General features: G+C 37.1%; 1 protein-coding gene across 1 annotated transcript; it reads right to left on the bottom strand.

Annotated features, from left to right (window-relative positions):
- Positions 1–12,749: 12,749 nt before the first annotated feature.
- On the bottom strand, positions 12,750–14,995 carry LOC115989849 (disease resistance protein RPP2B-like). The gene is made up of 2 exons (XM_031113729.1): positions 14,171–14,995; positions 12,750–13,331 (listed from the first exon to the last, which is right to left on the bottom strand). Exons 1-2 carry the CDS (start codon positions 14,930–14,932, stop codon positions 12,750–12,752), a joined length of 1,344 nt encoding a protein of 447 aa, XP_030969589.1. The 5' UTR covers positions 14,933–14,995.
- Positions 14,996–21,707: the final 6,712 nt, after the last annotated feature.

Raw genomic sequence — 21,707 nt, forward strand, 5'->3', positions numbered from 1 at the left:
CTCTCCATGCGGTAGGTGGAATGTGTGCGTCTCCGGACGCCAACGCTCAACTAGTGCTGTGATCAACGCATGATCCACTTCCAAGTTTGGAACCTTGAATAACCCTTCAAAACCCGCCTCATTTATGTACCGAGCAATCCGTGGGTCAAGCCCATGCTCGAGTAACTTGCAACTTCGGCGTCTGCAGTTTAGCACGCCTGGCACTACCTGCACACGAAAGAGCATTGTCTTAGGATAGTGCACACGAAATAACTATAACAATGCTACATAATAATAATATGCAAGAAACAGTAGGCTAACTAGTTAGTCCCGAACATTTTGCAAAACGTTAGTTACAATGTTAATTGCTTATTTGCTCTACCTCAATAGCAGATAGGATCAAATTCAACATGAATGACATTGTTTAAAATTAGCACTAAGGTGATGGGCATCATGTTTTGAAATGAATGAACAAAGTGCCTCACTATGTCAAATGGAGTAGGGAATTAGGAATCAAGGTCGTTAGTTGTCTTATGTGTAGCCACGCGTAATTGTGTGCTCATGTTTGGAAAAAAGAATAATAGCGGATTCAATTTTTTATTGATTACTATAGCTTCTAAATGACATGCACTGACTTTGAACATTTCTGCTCCATACAATGTTCTTGATTATTTATGCTTCATGCCATTTTCTCTTTGGATTAAATACAATTCTGCGTAAACCAAAACATTCTACCATGTCCAACGTCTATTTGCAAAGAATCAAAGAAGCGTACAGAAATAAAATTAAATGATTTCGACAAGTCCCAGAAAGTTCAGTACAACTACACACCTGACCGGCTGGCGTCTCCCAAAGCAGCGTGGATCGATGAACCGGCTGCCGCGTCAACTATGTACCAACCGTTGGTCCAGGATCCACATTTCCCACTTGCTGCATATCTGACACGCATGCAATCATGTTAGACACGTAAACACAGGCAAGTAATAGTGAAGAAAAGCTTGGCTTTTGCAAGTAAACACAGGCAAGTAATTGAATGTTCTACAACAAATTCACAGAAACAAATACAAAGAGACAGAGTGAAAGAGAGATTTGACAGAAAATTGAAAACATATAATTGCTAAACTGAATTATACATCATGCATCTATATACACTGATTTTCAATCGATTTAATCATATCAAGGAAGAGTTAAAGTAAAACACTAAAATATAAACAAGGAATAGTTCGTGAAGCCTAATATGTTGACAGTAACGCAAAAGATTGTCGCTTTCCAAAAATGTTTTCATTGTTTTTATGTGTTTCGTGCAGGTGAATCCTAGTTTTCCTGAAAATATTTTAGGTTGGGTGGGAAAACACAATTAAGAGAGGCCTAAAAGGTTTTAGGCCTGGCCTTAAAACACATAAAACATTTTTAGAGAGCACAACAGAACACCTCCAACCCCCGAGTAAGTAGCCAACTCCCTTCCCCAAGCTAACCACTCCAAACCACAAGAGAAACCATTGCACAAGCCGACCAATAAAGCTCTTCCAACACAAAAGATTAGACCAGCAATCCACCAGTTTTAGCCAAGATAACCCACAGTGAACATTTTTTTTGTAATTATTTTTGCTTTTTTTCGTTCCCAATCCATTGATCACCCCCATCCCCCCACAGCAACCAACCCACCCTGCCCCACTATCACTGCCAACCTACATGACCTCTCTCTCTCTCAAAATCTCAATTTAATTCCTACTTTTGTTTCTTTATTGCAATTTTCCATCTGCATCAAAAGCCTAGTGGCAATTCATATTCCATTCTTTTCCATTAATTAAATTACATATCAAACCCCATTCAAAACCCTACACTTTATAGAGTCAAAAATTAATTCCGACACACAAAAATCAATACCCTAGGGAAATAAGTATAGTAGGCCAAACCACCAAAAAAAATAAATAAATAAACAAAGCCCTAGGTCCGTCAGAAGCACCCTAGAGGATGTACTATTTCCATTCCCAAAAGCCACCACAAATCTCAATGCTCCCTAACCTAACCCAATCTATTATGAAAGGATTGGGTGACCCTAAAAGGCCACTAAGGCCACTAAGTTCCCTTTTCAACCCCAAATGTAATAGATGATAATAATAATAATTCGATGTACTTAGTCACCAAACATAACCCACAGAAGCTGCTAATCTGACACAAGACAGGAGCTTAAACGGGCTTTAATACCAAATTTGATGTAGCCTTTTTAGGAATTTCAACACTAAACTAGATTCTTGATAACATATTGATTGTGTTGATGGCTGTTTGGTATTTAAACAATAAAAAGAACATCAAATAAACAAAGATAAAACATTGGCCAATCACACCTAGGCCTAGGCTTTCCTAAGCACTCACATTTAGGTAAGATATAGCAATTGCGATTGAAAAAAGTTGGAATGTTCATTATATAGGCTACTTCTAAATCCTTTCTTACAAAGGCTAGGAATACTAATAACCAAATAAAAAAAAAAAGTACTTTAACAACTTCTAAGACAATTCTAGTCTCTTAAGACAATCAAATATGCATCTGTACACAAAATGTAAGTGACTTTCAACTGATGTGGTAAGTAAGTTTATATGTTCCCGTATGATATTACAAGGATAATGACATGAAAAAAAAAAATTACAAACCAAAACTTAGATGTTGAATAAAAACAATATGGCACAGTTAGAGCCCTAAGCAGAGTAAATGGCAGCAAAGGTTTTAGGATGTCCATGGTCTGTGTGTACATATATGCGTGCATATCCATTATACACACATTATATCTATTATAATAAAAACTAAACAGAGTGGAAGCTTGTAAAAACCAGTAACTTTGAAGCTTGTAAAACCAATAGCTTCCCAATTCAACATCATTCAGCATTGAATTAAAAAGAAATTTTCCCTAATTCAAAATCATGACATAACTTGTGACATAATTTCTGGAAAAAATAGAGATTGATTTGATACACTTTCAAACTATATGAATTACAAACCAATTTCCCCTAACAATGAACACCGTTGTCATGCTAACTGTATTTTACATGAATTTCTGCCCTAGATGTGCGTCATAAAACACTTCAAAACCAAACCCACTTCAAAACCAAACCCAACAAAGCTAAAACAGCAACAATAATTATGAATACAGATAGACAACAATCTAACAGCGAAAAACTTAGGAAGCCACACTTAAATCAGATTACATGCAAAGGGAAAAAATTAAAATTTGAACTCAGCATTTACAAATTACCTTAATACGTTTGTAATCCTTTAACTCCGAAGACAGATTGGGTTGAGCTTTGGCCGTGCTGAGATTGAAAAAGTGTGGGTATGGGTATGGGTTTCGATTTAACTTTGGAAAAGGTCTACTGAACGGTTTGGTTTGGGTGTGGGTAGAAATAGGAGAATCTGACGGTGGCTATTGACGGTGGCTACTGAACAGACTGGCGGTGGCTACTGATCAGACTGAGGAAGGGAGAGAGACTGTAGACTGCAGAGGAAGGAAGACAAACAATTTTAGAGACGTTACATTCAAAAATTGGTTCATATTCCGCATATAACTCGTTTTCCCCATTGACGAGTTCCAAACAGTAACGCGGGAATATTTTATTGCCCAAAAGCCAAGCTGGAACACCAGCGTGGCAAGAACCTGGCTACAACTCGGTTTCTTCATAATCGAGTTACTTAAGTAACTCGCCTTTACGAAGATCGAGTTTCTAAACAGGGGCACGCCCCTATATAGTTTCGAAACAGGGGCATTATGCCAAATATGTTCCGCAGAAAGGGCAAAAGGCTAGAATCCTCTTAATTTTAAGGTGTGTGTTTATGTTTTAAGAGAGATTCGGCTGAATGTTAGCAAGACTAAAAGGGTTTGAACCTAAAAATTCTGTTGGGCTTGAGTGGGTTTATGCGTATGTATTTTCGGGCGTGGGTTTAATCATATGGGCTAGTCGAAAGCTCTGTGAGATCGGGTTGAGTTAGGCCCAACCCAAGCCCCATTGCCCTCTCTCGCGATCCATGGAGTGGAGGCCTAGATATTCACCGATAGACCGTGAACGGTGGCCGCGGCGGGGAGTGAGCTCACACACGGAGGCGCGTGTGAATGACAGAGGGTAAGTTATGGGCTTTTTGTATTTGTGTGTGTGTGTTTAGGTGAGCATGCATGTATTCTCTATGTGCAAAACATCCATAGACATGAGGTTGAAGCTCGTATAGATTAGACTCAAGAGAAGAGAGTGTGCACGTGACTCTGTGATTGTGTGTACCGTGTACAGAGGTGAGTAATACAATGAAGTGTCAATGTAATTTCAGATATTTGAACAAAATGGAGAGTGGTTTCGGGTTTACATTTGTTTTTTATTTTGATCTTGCTTCTGGTGAAGTTGTAGTGATTGCTGCTGGAGCCTGGTTGTTGTTGTTATTATTGTTGATTTCCTTTTGCTTGTTGGTGTTTGGCTGCAAAGAAAGACATAAAAATGAGTAAGGATCCAAACTAAAACAAAGGATAGGAATTAGGAAATCAGTAAAAGAAAAAGGAAGAGGAGGCACATCATGGATCATAATATTTGTTGTCTCTGCATCTGCAAGTTCTTTGGTTGCGATATCTGTTATGATCTTAGTATCTCATATTGATTAAGTATAAGCTTAATTATGTGTTTATAAGCTCTTGGCACCATTCTCTTACAAACTAGTTTTCAAGGGTGTGTGGTTGGGTGTTCTTCTTATGAGAAAAGACCTGTTATTTTACTCAATACCTTGTATTTGCAGGCTGTACTTTTCTGTTAATCTCAGATTTTGCTCATACTGTTTTGGATTCCGGGTCAAGTCAATTTGAAGGGTTTCTTGGCAACAATTAGTTATACCCTCCTGAAATTTGATTGAATTCTTTAACTTTTACAATTGGGTTGACCTTTGTATTTTATCAAATGTGATATCTTTATTAGTAATTTGTATAGTTTTCCTTCTCTTCTGCAGTTTGCAAATTATTTCAATAATTTATATACGATTTACATATCTTTTTATTGCAAAAAACATTAATATTTAGACAGATTCTAAATCATGTTATTAATTGCTATACTTATGAGGCATTCCCACTTTTAGCTTCAAATTTGCCTTGATTATAGAGTTACAATATTCCATTGCCCAATATTAAATAAATTGTCTGAGTTAGAGCTTCTTTTGATTATGGTAATTGTAACTATTTTTGTAGTGAAATTAAGGTGCACGTGTAACACGGACCTCCATCATGTGGAACCTTGAAGGTGCGCATGGCAAGTAATCATGACCTCCATCATGTTGAATGTGAATTGCTCTGGATTCTGGAATATAAACATCCTCAGGTGCATGCATTTCAATCATTTCAGGGATGTAATATCCTTTTTTTTTTTTAACTTAATAAAAAAATATTGTTCAAAAGCATACAATTCTTTTCATTTAAGAATGCAATTAACTATGAAAAGTTTTCCTTCAAAAAAAAAAAAAAAACTATGAAAAGTTTATCCAATTAACAGTCCTGGTTGCCTTGGTGGCTTGTGGTGTTAACAGTACAATTAACAGTCCTATATGAAAGGTTTATCCAATTTTAGGACTTTACTACCATCTAAAGTAGGTAATCCAATTAACAGTCCTACATGAAAAGTACATGAAGATTTTCAATTGAAAAAGAAATATTAATACAATAACTTAATTAACAATTTTGAATCTCAAATAAGAAAAAATAATTTTAAATAAAAATTATTATATGAAAAATTAATGGTATTACACACAATTAAATAATAGAAAAGTCATCTTTTAAAATTGAGCCTCAAAAGTCCTTGAGCCTGCCCTGCATGTGATGTGATAGTTTCTCTCCTGTTTTTTACTCAGATTTTAATTTCGGCTAATCAACATTCACAAAAGGTAGATGTTTTTCAAATCATGGCCAAAATTGAAGTTTTAATCGGTTTTAAGTTTACTTGGGTGTTATAACATCTATCTGCTGTACACATTTTTAATATTTTTATTCCCATTGTTTTTTATAGGTAAATATGGGGAGGAGGGCTGGGGGTAGGAACTGATTGAACTGAGATCTGCATATTTTTTTTTTTTTAATTGGTTTACCTTGCAAAATATTTTTTATAAGTTAGCTGTTTGAAAAATCTGATTTAATTGTATACTTTAGTTTGCTTACTTAAATTTTAGCTTTAGCTTTCAGATGATTTATGCAAAGATTTTGATATTTATTTCACACACGGATGCCATTGAGCATGCGAATTGATCATTCTTGATTCTTCGCATCAAATGTTTGTCAACGTTAAAGTATTCACGTCAGTTTCTTCAAATTTTTAGTCAAATTAATCCAAAAAAAACAATATTTTTTTCTAGTTTATCTCTCTGTTTTTTTAATACAAATGCATTTACATCACTCTTTCAATTAAATATTATTTCATTCTCTTCACCATTTTTAATTTTTTTGGATGAAAACAGTGAATTTATGTAATAGAAAGGATGAAACAGTGACTTTACTGTGCCATCATCACCAACATTGACATTTCCCAGATCACTAGCAGACGATTCTCTTCCTCAGGAGCACCAGAGACACTCTGACTAGCTCCAAGAACAGCCACAACCTTCACAATCACACCCACATCCCAGACTTCAAAATCTCCCAAAGTATAAACCTAGACTTCAAAATCTCCCAAGTAGAGCTGTCTTTGTAGATCACCACCAACAGTATCATCACAGGCAGCGGACAATGGCAGAGTAACAGCGGTGAACACAACCCAACTACCTGACCCATAAGCGTGCCAACGTGTCTTTTAACAGCAATTTTAAAAATCCATGATTTGGGTTACACGCTGACATAGTAGGTGCTTATATTCATGAACATATGCATATATTGGAAGAGAACATACCGATACTATTAGGCCCAGGCGCATGGTCTGATCATTAGTCTTCAGTGGATCATTAGGATTTGCAGAACAAGGGCAAATATTTCAAGTTAATCTGTCCAGAAATTTCAGGAGGTTGTATAAATTATAGTATCACTCACTATAACTCGATTTGTTAAAGGAGGAGCTCGGCCATGGATGTTTGATTCGAAGAGAGGGAGAGAGAGAAGCAGAAAAATAATTTTTTGGCGAGGAAAGTGTGTCGCCACATTTGGCATGTGACATGGATCCTCGCAAGTTTTTTGCAATAATTTAGTGAGATTGATGCATAAGATTTTTTGAGTCTTTAGTTATATATTTGATGAAATATTAAAATAACTACACTGATGTAAATGATCTTAAGCTCTAAAATAATTACTTTTAGCAAATGAGACCTAGGGGTGATTTATGTGCAAATACCAGGAAGGAATTGTAAGTGATACATAAAATTCAAACTTTTATGAATATTTGGAAGCCCTTAACCTTCAATGAAGGTGCTTAGACATGGCAAAACAGGTCAAAATTTTTTGACCTGACCTGACCCAAACTCGCTTTTTTTTTTTTTTAACTTGAAGCAAAAACGGGTTGGCCTGTAACCTGACCTGATTTTTTTGCAAATCAACCTGACCCGACCTAGATAACTCATAACTTGATCCGTTAAAAATTTTTTTGCTAAAATAATATTTAAACTACGTCCTAATACTAGGTGCAAAAAGCACAAAGCACCAGAACCAAACCAATAGTCAATAAATTACAAGACAAGACAATAGCTTCATCCTTCACATGCAATTTGACTATTTGAGGGCTTCATAACCAATAAAGCTTCAGCTCCACTACCTCCACAAACATGACATGAGAGAATGAGACAAGACTTAGACAACACAACACAACCATTATAAAAAAGAAAAAAAATCTAATTCAATTGACTAGCTTAATTAGCTGTAGTCCAAAGCCAAAGGCACAATTCACAAACATGAAAGAGTGAAACATTGAAACGTGACAACCACATCCACAAGGGCCAAAGCGGCAAAGCTTCCTCAGTGAGTCAGTTCCTCACTTCCTCTACTCTTGTCTCTTGTGCTACGCCTCTGCCCTTCTTTTCACACTTCCACACTTTTTTAGTTTCAAGCTTGCGCCTCTCTACCTCTACACTTCCAACTTTTCTTTGCCTCTTTAATGGCACGGGAACTCATGAGCATTCCGATAACCACTGTTACTTCTGAATCAAGTTTTAGCACTAGGAAAAAAATCCTTACTCCGTATCGATCACGTCTTTTGCCTGAGAATGTGGAAGATACATTGTGTACTAAAAGTTGGTTATATGGATTTGAAGGTAATTTAATTTTTTTTATAGTCATAATTATACAATTTTAATTCTTTATTGATTTGCTTTCATGGCACATTAAGTTATATTAAAATATTGTATTGTAGATGAAGATATTGACGAAATTGGCTGACTTGAGCTACAATTTGCAAGTATAAATATTTGCAGTGCTGAATCTGCTACCAACGTTGAGTAGATTGAGATTGAGGTGTAATTCTTATAAAATATTTACTTATTCTTCTTTACTTAATATGTTATGTTTATTTTTAAATCTTTTTTTGTTTAGTTTATCTTTCTAAGTAATCTAACTTTACTATTATTTTAAATGCAATAGGAACATGTGCACTTAAGAAGATAGATAACTTGTTACTTTGCTGGCTTACTTGTTTTGTTTGTTTTAAGATCTATCTCTTTTTGAAGTTGTAAACTTGTAATTATATGCATTTTGATAGTGAATTATTAACATTGAAGACTTTTTTCATCATGAATTTATGACTGTAAATAATTTTTGTCATGTTCAAAACTGTCAAAATTGGAAGGATATTAATAAGTGGCATTAAGTGCAATTCATTTGCTTAATTGATTTTATTCATTCTCTCTAAATAGGTTGTCATTGATTTGTTTTAGTAATTGAAAAAAAAATTGTTTGAAAAATACAAGTCAACCCGGCCCGCAACCCGATTAACATGATCTGAATCCAACCCGACCCGCCCGCTTTGCCACGTCTAAAGGTGCTAGTAGAAGTAAAGCTAGATGTTGGATACAACAAACATCATAGAACTTTGTAAGCCTTTTTTTTTTTTTTTTTTTTTTTTTTTTTTTTTTTTTTGAGAACCAATTTTCAAAATTTGATTTATGCAAACACATCAGAACAATAGCATTGTTATTAATAGCTTGTTTGGATAGATGGGGAGTAGAGTAGAGAGAGGGAGAATAAGTTAAATTGCCTTATTTTGATGTTTTTTAAGGGAGGAGAGAGAGGGATTTGGAAGGGTTTGGAGGGGTTCTAACTACTTCTAACCCTTTTTTTTTTTTTTTTTTGAGAAACAAACACACACATATACAGGGGAGAGAGAAAGGAGTTCTAACCACTCATTTTTAATTCCCCAAAATTGGAGAGATTTGGAGGGAGAGTAGTGCATAGAAATGTTTGACTAACTAAATTACTAAATTTACCCTTACTATGTTAACAAAATTACAAACTATGAAAAAGCTAATTATTCCCTTCCCCTTATTTAATTTCAAAAACATCCAAACAAGATGGAAGATAACTATTCTCTTCTACTTTCCTCCCCACTACTCTCCTCCCCTCTAATCCCTTCCAATGGCGGAGCCAAGAATTTTATTTAGGAAGGGTCAAGCTAAATAGTAAAATTTCAAGATCCCATTCTAAGAAAACAATGTCAATTTACTTAGGTTCACATCTTTGAGCCCTTATAAGGATTCACTATCTAAAACTATAGCATTTTTTTGAAATAGTGGAATGAAGTGTAACTTCTGAATCTTGAACATTTATTCGTTTAAAATATGCATGAATTCCCCCCCCCCCCCCATAAATTAATCACACTTTAAAACATTAATAATATTGAAATTTGTAATCTAGTTATTTAGTATGAACAGTAAAGTATGAACAGCTAACAATTAACCAAATTTCAAAACCAAATATAATATATATTAACATACAGTACGCAAATCTATTATTATTTTGATTATATAACATTCACTTTGCACAATGTATACATTCGCCCATTACTCAACACAACAATAATAAGTCAATGACACGGTGATATATAAACAAAATGTAAAGAAATTATAGCCACAAGATTTATGCTATGTTTGGAAGTTTAGAGAGGGAGGAGAGTAAAGGGGAGTAGAGGGGAGGAGAGTAGTGGGGAGGAGAGTAGAGGGGAATGTTTAACCTCTACCTTGTTTGGATGTTTTAAAAATTAGGATGGAGAAGAGAAGAAATGATTTAAATAGACAAATTTACCCCTATTTAAAAATGGACTTGCAACATTGGTCTATGATTAATTTATCAATTTTGTAAAGTCTTGAACTTGATTATGATTTTTTTTTTTTAAAGTACTAACATATTACAAAAAATCATCAACCAAATTAACCTACTATATTTGAAATTCAATAATTAACATGTTAATTTCCCGAAACTTTAGCAAGCCAAAGTTGAAGCAAATCCATAAACTTTAGCAGATTTTTCGTAATTCAAAAAAAAAAAAAAAGAAAAGAAATGCTTAGTGCACTATTTGGTTGCCGAGAAAGAAAGAAGAGGAAAAGAAACTCTAGGAACCGACGAGAGCGAAGTCGATGACGCCAGCATCGACGATGATAACGTCGGCATCGGCGGCGTTAGCAGATCTACATTCTCCGTTAGCGGCTACCGCCGCGGCGATGCAGTTCACTACCTCAGTTCGCGCCTCTCCAACGACCTTTTTCTTCGTGGCGACGAGGCTATAAATCGCAATGACGAGCGTGAAAACCGAGACGATAATCGCTCCCAACGCGTACTGATCCAAAGCCATTACCACCGATGAATGTCCGAGCCCAAGCAAATGCCCAATCTCGTGCACAGCCACCGACTTGAGATCGATCGTCGTGAGCAACGTACGACGGCGTTGAAGAAGAAGAAGTAGGCAAAGGTAATGGGAACGATAGTCTCCGCTGGCAACGCATTAATCAATGTGGGATTAGCATCGACCAATACCAACTGGGTTGAGGATCAGAGCATATTCGTCACTTCGAGAGAAAAATTTCAGTCAACACTTTTGTTTGTTTATTTTTAATTTTCTAAGGAAACAAACAAAGGTTATTTTGGTTTGTAATTTTGTTAATTTAAAAAGGGTAAATTGGAGAATTCATTTGGTCAATAATTTATTTTCTCTACTCTCCCTCCAAATCTCTCCAATTTGGTGGAATTAAAAATGAGGGGTTAGAGGTAGTTGAAACCCCTCCAAACCCCTCCCCCTTCTTTCTTAAAAAACTTCCAAACAAGGTAATTGAATTACTCTCCCTTCCTTTACTCTACTCCCCCTCCTTTTTTAAACTTCCAAACAGGCCATTACTTCTTCTTTTTTAATAGAAAATCGCTAGAAACATAAATGAAACTTAGACTAGAGTACATCAAATCAGCAATACAATTGTACAGCACACAGTATAACAATATAACAAAAGCAATAAACAAACTACATAATTTGGTATCTCTTTAGTGTTCATAGGTTAAATAGAGAGAGATACCAGTCAGGTTAAACAAAAAGTTCACAGGTTAAACACAGAGAGAGAGAGAGAGAGAGACCAGTCAGGTTAAATAGAGAGAAAGAGATGCAACGAAGCTTAGAGTCGATGGACGACCACAGATTCGCGGCAAGGCAACTGGCGGCGTGATGGGCTAGGTGCAAAGCACACACACAGTAACTTAGATTTGTTTTGGGTTTTCTTTTTCTTTTTTTAATATAAGGGGTATTTTTGAAGGATTGATCTGTGGTGATTTAGAATGTGTTAAAAATAAGAATTTGGGGTTTTTATTTTCTTGGTACATAGAGAGCCATGGGCTATAAAATGGGCTATCTTGTGGTATTTTTTTATGGTTGTTTTCACCAATTACATTTTTTTTTTGGCTTCTTCTGAACCAATTTCTAAATTAGGGAGATCAAATTGAACTTGGATAGGGATTATTCCGTATTGAAAATTTTGTCAAAATTTTAGGGAGGGAGGGGGGGACAAGTAATTTTAAAGACTAATTAGGATTTTGTTACCACTATTAATGAAAATTTTGAAAACCTAAGGGGCCAAGGCCCCCCCTGGCCCCAATGTGGCTCCTCCACTGCTCCCCTCTTTTCTCGTACTCCTCCAAACTTCCAATCATAGCATAAATCTTATTTAATTAATCTTGGTCCGGCTCTGGTATTCAAATTTTGATACTAAATTGCATACGAAAAGTTTTAGTGTTTTTATCCTGAGAATAATAATAGTATTTTTACCATCAACCAAGCACATGTCGCCAACACACTAGTTAAGTAGTCATGGAGAAAAGGACAAAGGTTGTTAGGGGCGAGTTTCTAGAGGGCTGGTGTGATCTAAGAAACTGGCTAAATCATGTGCTACCACGTGGCACAGTCAAAGACTGTCAAGCGGCAATGCACCAAAACAATATAATGCTAGGACAATTACATGGATTTTCAAAGAATAAATATCATGGTACAAATTCAAATAATTTTATTTAGAATTCCATTTAAAAGCAATCGGACCCAATAAAAAATAATGACAAACATTCCTTGAAAAATCAAGTAATTTCTCAAAATGAATTGCAATTTCAAGCCATGTATCCAAAGTAAATTTTTTTCCAAATTTGGGATCATTAAAAGGAAATAATACATGTTTCCCATGAACTAAACATTGATCCGGATGGTTTTCATATTTTCACAACTTACTCAATTCAAACCTGATATTTTCACATCTTTTCCATGTTCTCATGCTTTTACTGGTGTAATATCCATGTTGGGCCACTTGTTGCAATCTTAGCAACTCAGGAAATTTTGAATTTATTACCAGCAGAACCCTCATAAGTAATGACCCGGCCATTTCTACATTGTGCAATTGATTGGTTGAACTCTTCCACATCTTGCTCGTATATCAAACTGACCCCACACTTCTGCGGAACCAAGGATGGGTTAGTGGTTTCAAACACAACCTCAATTTGACTGCATTCACCGTTCCAACCAGTAGCAAACCAATCTTCACGAGATAAATACAATAGACAAATGTGGGCCACACCTAATGTCATCCCAAAGAAAATTTCAGAGACACAGTGACTGTGTGGCATATCACCAAGGGCTATCACACGAGCTCTAAGACTAGATGTCTTGCCAAACACCTCAACAGTAGTAGGCATATATGATGCATACAAACAAGCACAAAGCGTGAATCCCATCCATCTACTATTACACCAATTTGGAGGTAGCTCTATGCTTATTGAATTCTCCACACTTCTATGAGTTAACCACTGTGGAATTTTAGATCCAGGAATAATTAACTGAAATTCAGTTCTGGATCGATCTTCTTTCCTTTTTGTATAAGTTTCATATTCAGTCTTTCGACAAAGGAGTCCCTGTACCAAAAAAACACATGATATGAAACTCTATTAAACAATTCACAAGAGGCCAAAGTCTTGTAGCTAAACTGGCGCTTCTTGGTCTAATGAAAACATCTAAACTTCAAATTCCTCTCTCCTGCCAACTATCTAATTATTAAAAAATTAGAAATAATAAAATAAATCCAAGAGGAGAGAGAAATATAAAGAGTTACCTGTAGGTAACGGTTCAATATTGTAAATGCCACTTCGCCTTTGCTCTCATCGTGCTGACCCAAGAGCAGGGGCGGCTTGATGCATTTGGGGGCCTAAGGCGAAAATTGATCATCTTATTTAGATGCAAAATTACTACTAATTAACATGAACTACATAGAATTTTTTTTTTTTTTTAATTTTTAAGACAAAAAAAATTTGACAAAATTTTTCATACTTGTTGATGTGGTAGATTGATAGTGGTAAGTAAAACAGTGGTGTTAGTGGTAGATTTAGATGAAAACTAGTAAAAGTTTGCTAATTAAACTCTTATTATTATTCTTTTTTTTTTAGAAGTGCAACATTCACAATATTTTTTACAACAAATCCTAGATTTTAAACTGCTTTTTGTTTTTTATTTGAAAATATCACTATAATTATTTTTTTGCCATCAACAATAGGCTGTAATAACTTGCTACTTAGCATTAGTTGTAAAAGTGTTGTGAAAAATATTGTGGACGACATTGCATTTTTCTCTATTTTTTATTTGTTTTTCATCTAATAAAAAAATTATTTTATTTATTGATTATAAATAATCCTATTGGTTAAAATTTAGGGGCCATTTTTTTACTTGGGGCCTTAGGCGGTTGCATTTTTTGCTCCACCATAGAGCCGGCCCTGCCCAAGAGGGAGCGAGGTCGAAACGAACTGCTTGTTTTGAGTATTGCTGGTGATGATTCTAGGGAATAACATCCTCTAGCATTTAGATATCTCACAGTTGATGGAAGCTCTGGTAATTCTCGAAGTTGATCACATTGGCGCATATCAAGAGTTTCCAGTTTCGATAGTTGATTGATAGTTGCAGGCAGTGTGACAAATTTGGTCCAACTTAATGTTAAATATTTTAAGGAGGATGAGCTGACAAGACCAATATTAAGCCTTATTCCTTCAAGTACAGAGAACCTACTTAAATTAAGTTGTTTTTGGGAAAACAACCAACTCAACGTAGAAAAGTTTCTCTCGAATGGCTGTCTTAATCCAGTTCGACTCAAATCAAGTTCTTTCAAACAATTTATTTCCCAAATGTTCTCTGGCAAGTTTGCAAGTTGTAAACATCCAGAAAGAACAAGTTTTTCAAGAGACTTCAAACTACTCATGTTGCTTGGAAGATAGTAGAGATTTTCACAGTTTCTTAGATCTAACAAAGTAAGGGCAGTCAAACACTCGATTGATGAGGGTAGTTCCTCAATAGCAGTCTCACTCAAATTAAGTTTTGATAGGCTTTTCAAAATTCCCTCAAATTCAGGAATCTTCCTGATTTTTGAGCAGCCACAAAGACTAAGAGTTGTAAGGGACTCCATTCTAGTAGTCATTCTTGGAAGATTGGTAAGTGAGTGGCAGTGTTCCAGTTCTAAAATAATAAGCATGCTGAGTTGCCCAACAGAAGGGTGGATCTCAACCAAATTACCGCACCAACTAAGATATAATCTCGCAAGTATTGGAACGCCTATCAAGTTAGGTGTCTGGATAAGGTCTTTAGAATTTCTGAGATCAAGGCATTTTAACTTGTCTAAATACTGTTCAAACAAACAAAAAAAAAGGAAAAAAGTTTATATACAACTAGATTGCAGGAATTTTAATGCAACCCACTATATAGCGATTTATAAAACTATCCACGTATATTATTTATGTAAGTTACATGACTCATTAAAAAGGTCATGTAACAATAAGTAAATGTGGATGGTTTTTTCAACCGCTACATAGTGGGTTGATAAAAATTTATGCAACCTAGGTTGCATATAAACCTTGTCAAAAAATAAATTTGCATTAAACATATAATTTATTTTAATAAATAATTTTTTTTTTTAATTATGGGAATTTTACATTCAAAAGAGTAAACTCAAATACACAAGGAATTAATTGATGCTACTCCTAAAGAGAAGAAGGATTATAAAAAATAAAAAAGATAGTTTTTTATTTTATTTTTTAAAGATAGTTAAAAGAACAAAATTACCTTTACGCCATCCCAAAGATATTTAATGTGGCTAAACGGTAAATTAAGTCCACCAAGCTCTTATGGCCTGAAACTGGGTTTTAAACATTTTGAACGATGTAAAGTTGAATTTATTCAACCATCTAATTGGCTTTATTCCGTGCCAAATTTGCTTGTAATTCAGCATTTAGTAACCCTGTATTTAGGTGGGTTTGATGTAAGGGTAGTGAGTGAGTTAGAGTGAAGTTTGCTCAAGAGTGTGCAAGAAAACAGAGTGTCGCGGCTGGGACTCGTGGGTGACTCGCGGCTTCAAGCCGCCAGAAGCTGCACACGTGCCAAGCGTGCTGGAAGATGAACAGTCTGCTAGCTGGAGCACTACAGGACAAAACAGGACAGCTGGCCATACGGTTATCTCGCGACTGGATCTCGCGACTTAGTCAAGCCGCGAGGTCAAGCCGCGAGCCACCCCTGTTTTGTAAAAACCTGACGTTTCACATTCCTCTCCACTCCAGTATAAATACCCCTATTACCCACGATTGAAAGAGAGCTTCCAGAGAGAATTTTGAGAGAGAAACCCTAAAGAAAAACCAGATTGTTTCACCCACAATCTCTACCTTAGAATCTCTTCAAATTCCTCAACTCTCTTCCTCTCCATTGTCAAATCCTTGAGAGGCATTATACCAAACCAGGTTCTCACCATCATCATCATTGTGAGACTGCTGTTTGGATTTCTGGGAAGCAGTTAGGAAGGAGCCAATCTTCATTGGTTGATGCTACGGTCTAGTAGCGGAATCCGGGAAGCTAGAAAAGAAAAAGGTTCGGCGCAACCTCGTTGGAGCAAGAAGCTTGGAGGGCTTAGGTGCACTGGGTAGATTAGGCTTGGAGGGTCTATTGCTGTCCTTGTATCCCAACTATATTTTCTAGTGGATTGATTACTGCTTGGAGGGCGGCGGAGAGGTTTTTCGCCGAGGACTTCGGTTTCCTCTTCGATAACACATCGCGTGTTGTCTTTGTGTTTGCATCTTCCTTCCTCTATCTTTGCCTTTAAATTATCTGCTGTGGATTTTATTTTGTTATGGCTTAGATAGTATTTAATCAATTTCGTATGATAGCATATGTTAAGTTTCCGCACACTAGTTGTTTGACATATTGCTTGAATTGATTAAGTTGTTATTTGGGGGTCTAAACGTTCAAAGGTGTTTTTACACGTTTTTGAACTTTCAATTGGTATCAGAGCGGGTACACTGATATTGGTTTCATTACCATTGTGTGATCCTTGACTCCCTTTTGAGATGGATAGGTCTCAATCCCTAAATGCACCTCCATATTTTGATGGTAGTAATTATGCTTTTTGGAAGGTTCGAATGAGAGCTTTTTTGTGTTCTATTGATGAATCCGTTTGGGATGCTGTTGAGATTGGTTGGACCAAACCAGAGGCAGCAAAATCCACATGGGATAAGGCAGCACTTGCTGCATCTAATGCTAACAGTAAAGCACTCAATGCTATTTTCTGTGGTGTGTCTCCAGATGAATTTCACAGGATTTCTCATATTACCGTGGCCAAAGAAGTATGGGAGATTTTGGAAACTACCTATGAAGGCACGAAGAAAGTGAAAGACACCAAGTTACAAATGCTGACCACTCGGTTTGAGGAGCTCAAAATGAGTGAGGATGAGTCTTTTGACTCTTTCTATGGGAAGTTAAATGAAGTGGTTGTCAGCAAGTTCAACTTGGGGGAGAAAACGGAGGACTCGAAGATTGTAAGGAAGATCTGTAAGGTTGAATTTATTCAACCATCTAATTGGCTTTATTCCGTGCCAAATTTGCTTGTAATTCAGCATTTAGTAACCCTGTATTTAGGTGGGTTTGATGTAAGGGTAGTGAGTGAGATAGAGTGAAGTTTGCTCAAGAGTGTGCAAGAAAACAGAGTCTCGCGGCTGGGTCTCGCGGGTGACTCGCGGCTTCAAGCCGCCAGAAGCAACCTCACGTGCCAAGCATGCTGGAAGGTGAACAGTCTGCTAGCTGGAGCACTACAGGACAAAACAGGACAACTGGCATATGGTTATCTCGCGACTGGATCTCGCGACTCAGTCAAGCCGCGAGGTCAAGCCGCGAGCCACCCCTGTTTTGTAGAATTATGACGTTTCACATTCCTCTCCACTCCAGTATAAATACCCCTATTACCCACGATTGAAAGAGAGCTTCCAGAGAGAATTTTGAGAGAGAAACCCTAAAGAAAAACCAGATTGTTTCACCCACAATCTCTACCTTAGAATCTCTTCAAATTCCTCATCTCTCTTCCTCTCCATTGTTAAATCCTTGAGAGGCATTATACCAGACCTGGTTCTCACCATCATCTTCATTGTGAGACAGTCGTTTGGATTTCTGGGAAGCAGTTAGGAAGGAGCCAATCTTCATTGGTTGATGCTACGGTGTAGTAGCGGAATCCGGGAAGCTAGAAAAGAAAAAGGTTCGGCGCAACCTCGTTGGAGCAAGAAGCTTGGAGGGCTTAGGTGCACTGGGTAGATTAGGCTTGGAGGGTCTATTGCTGTCCTTGTATCCCAACTATATTTTCTAGTGGATTGATTACCGCTTGGAGGGCGGCGGAGAGGTTTTTCGCTGAGGACTTCGGTTTCCTCTTCGATAACACATCGCGTGTTGTCTTTGTGTTTGCATCTTCCTTCCTCTATCTTTGCCTTTAAATTATCTGCTGTGGATTTTATTTTGTTATGGCTTAGATAGTTTTTAATCAATTTCGTATGATAGCATATGTTAAGTTTCCGCACACTTGTTGTTTGACATATTGCTTGAATTGATTAAGTTTTAATTTGGGGGTCTAAACGTTCAAAGGTGTTTTTACACGTTTTTGAACTTTCAATTGGTATCAGAGCGGGTACACTTGTTGTGGTTCATTACCTAAGTGTGATCCTAGACCCCTGTGTTGTGGTTGATTGTGTTGGTTTATACCATGCTGAATTGTAGCTTAAGTGTTTGTGAAAATGACTCTATGCATATGTTTGAAAGGTGTCTTACTGATGATCTTGTAGAATTGTTAAAAACTAAGAAACATGCTAGAGTATTTGTTCACATGCTGGAATTTCTTGAAAGTCAGAATCATGCCTTACATAGTAGCATATCTGAATCTAAATCATTGATTAAGAAATATAAAAGAAAGAATAGAACATTGTGTGAGATGATTGAGAATCTGAAAATGAAAAATCAATCTGAAAGAAGCATAACTGATGATGAGTTTGTAGTTGAAGGTCAAGAATGTCTGTCACATGTGAACCTATTTGTGCATACCTCATTGAAGGTGTTTAATGCATGTTTGTGGTATCTTGACAGTGGGTGTTCTCGTCATATGACAAGGGATAAGTCTCTGTTTAAGACACTCAAAGAAAAGGTTGGTGATTATGTGACCTTCGGTGATGGAAGTCATGCTTAAGTCCTAGGCAAAGGAACCATTGAGATACCTGGTTTGTCGCTGCTAAAAGATGTGCTGTACATAAAAGGGCTGAAGGCGAATTTGCTGAGCATCACTCAAATTTGTGATGATGATTTTCTGGTACAATTCTCTAAGAAGGGATGTGTGATCATCAATGAAGAGGGGATTCAGGTATTGGAAGGAAATCGGACTACAGATAACTGTTATGGAATAGTTCCCACGGCACCCATATCATGTAGAAGTGCTCGTGTGGATATGTTGGAGCTGTGGCATCATAGATTTGGGCATGCCAACTTCAAACAAGTATCAAAAGTCTCCAAACTAGAAGTAGTCGAGGGACTTCCTAAGTTTGGAAAAGTGAAGAAGACCGTTTGTGGTGCGTGTCAAATGGGGAAGCAAACTAAGGCAAGTCATCACAAGGTGAATGTGATAGCCACCTCTCGGTGCTTGGAGTTACTTCATGTTGATCTAATGGGGCCTACCAAAACTGAAAGCCTAGGGGGAAAGAGATACATTATGGTTATTGTAGATGACTACTCAAGATACACTTGGGTTGAATTCCTTAGAGAAAAATCAGAAGCTTGTGAGAGGTTGGAGATTCTGTGCAAGAAACTACAAAATGAAAAAGGGATTCCGATAGCCAAAGTTAGAAGTGATCATGGGAGGGAATTTGAGAATGCAAGATTCGAGTCCTTCTGTGAAAAGAATGGAATTAAGAGAGAATTTTCAGCTCCAAAAACTCCACAACAAAATGGAGTGGTAGAAAGAAAAAATCGTGTGATTCAGGAGATGGCAAGAGTCATGTTGCTTAACAAGCAAATACCTCAAAAATTTTGGGGAGAAGCTGTCAACACCTCGTGTCACATTGGCAATAGGATTTTCTTTCGAGTTGGTTCAAAGAAGACTGCCTATGAGATATGGAATGGGAAGAAGCCAAAAGTGAAATATTTCCGGGTGTTTGGAAGTAAATGCTATATCCTAAATGATCGAGAGAATCTTGGGAAGTTTGATGCGAGAAGTGATGAGGGTATCTTTCTTGGCTACTCTACTACAAGTCGAGCATATAGAGTGTTTAATAAGAGAACAAAGACTGTGATGGAGTCCATAAATGTCAAAATTGATGATGCCTTACCTAAGGTGGAAATGATTGATGGTGTAGAAGGGCCAAGCACCAAAGAGGCAGATGTTGAGATAGAAGCTTTGGATATAGAAGGTGAAGAACCTATACCAGAAGTAGAATCGACTCCAATCAACCAAAGAATGGAAACGAGATCGATGTCTAGAACCTCAAGCCCTCTTACACCTCCTGAAGTTCATCCTCCTATCTCTCGTAGTGAGGAAGTTTCCACTTCAAAAAGGCCATCTTCAAGAGTCATCAAGAATCACCCGGAAAGTAACATCATAGGATCTCTTGATGACGGTCTTCGTCTCAGGAAGGGAAACATTCTGCTAGCTAATCATGTAACATATCACTGCTATCTTGCACAGTTTGAACCAAAAAGGGTTGAAGAGGCTCTTCAAGATGAGAATTGGGTTGAGTCAATGCATGAAGAGCTGAATCAGTTTGTAAGGAATGATGTGTGGGAACTTGCTCCACGGCCTGAGAACATTCATGTTATAGGGACAAAATGGATTTTTAAGAACAAAACTGATGAAGATGGAGAGATAATCCGAAACAAATCTCGGTTAGTAGCTCAAGGATACACTCAAGTTGAAGGAGTGGATTTTGATGAATCTTTTGCTCCGGTGGCAAGACTCGAATCCATTCGCATCCTCATGTCCATTGCGTGCACATTGAATTTCAAACTTTATCAAATGGATGTAAAGTGCGCGTTTCTGAATGGATATCTAAATGAAGAAGTATTTGTTGAGCAACCAAAAGGATTTGAAGATCCTCATTTTCCAGATCATGTACTAAGATTGAAGAAAGCCCTTTATGGCTTAAAACAAGCGCCTAGAGCCTGGTACGATCGTCTTACACAGTATCTTCTAGACAGAGGTTTCAAGAGAGGGTATGCAGATCGAACTCTGTTTGTCAAAAATGATGAAGGTTATCTCCTTGTGGCACAAGTCTATGTAGATGACATAGTGTTTGGGGCAACCATCGAAGATCGTGCTTCTGAATTTTCTGAAGAAATGAAGAAGGAGTTCGAGATGAGTATGGTGGGGGAGCTCACATTCTTCTTGGGTCTTCAAGTCAAATAACAGAAGGAGGGTATTTTTGTATCTCAAGAAAAGTATGCCAGAAACATTGTCAAGAAGTTTGGTCTAGAATCCAAAAAACATGCCTCCACCCCCATGAGCTCTTCCACTCAACTGAATGTGGACTCGTCGGGAGTTGAAGTAAGTCCTACATTGTATAGGAGCATTATAGGGAGTTTGCTCTACCTTACAGCCAGCAGACCAGACATTGCTTTTAGTGTGGGCGTTTGTGCCAGGTACCAAGCTAATCCGAAGGAATCTCATCTGACTGCTGCTAAGCGAATCATTCGATATGTGAATGGTACTGCAAACTATGGTCTGTGGTATTCAAAAGACTCAAATGATTGTCTTGCTGGGTATTCAGATGCTGACTGGGCTGGAAGTGTAGATGATCGGAAAAGCACTTCAGGCGGCTGTTTTTATCTTGGTAACAATCTTGTCTCATGGATGAGCAAGAAGCAGAATTCAGTGTCTCTATCTACTGCAGAAGCAGAATACATCGCTGCTGGAAGTTGCTGCACTCAGCTTCTTTGGATGAAGAAACTACTTCATGACTATGGAA

Source organism: Quercus lobata, chromosome 5 (assembly GCF_001633185.2).
Source record: "Quercus lobata isolate SW786 chromosome 5, ValleyOak3.0 Primary Assembly, whole genome shotgun sequence".
Taxonomy (NCBI): Eukaryota; Viridiplantae; Streptophyta; class Magnoliopsida; order Fagales; family Fagaceae; genus Quercus; species Quercus lobata.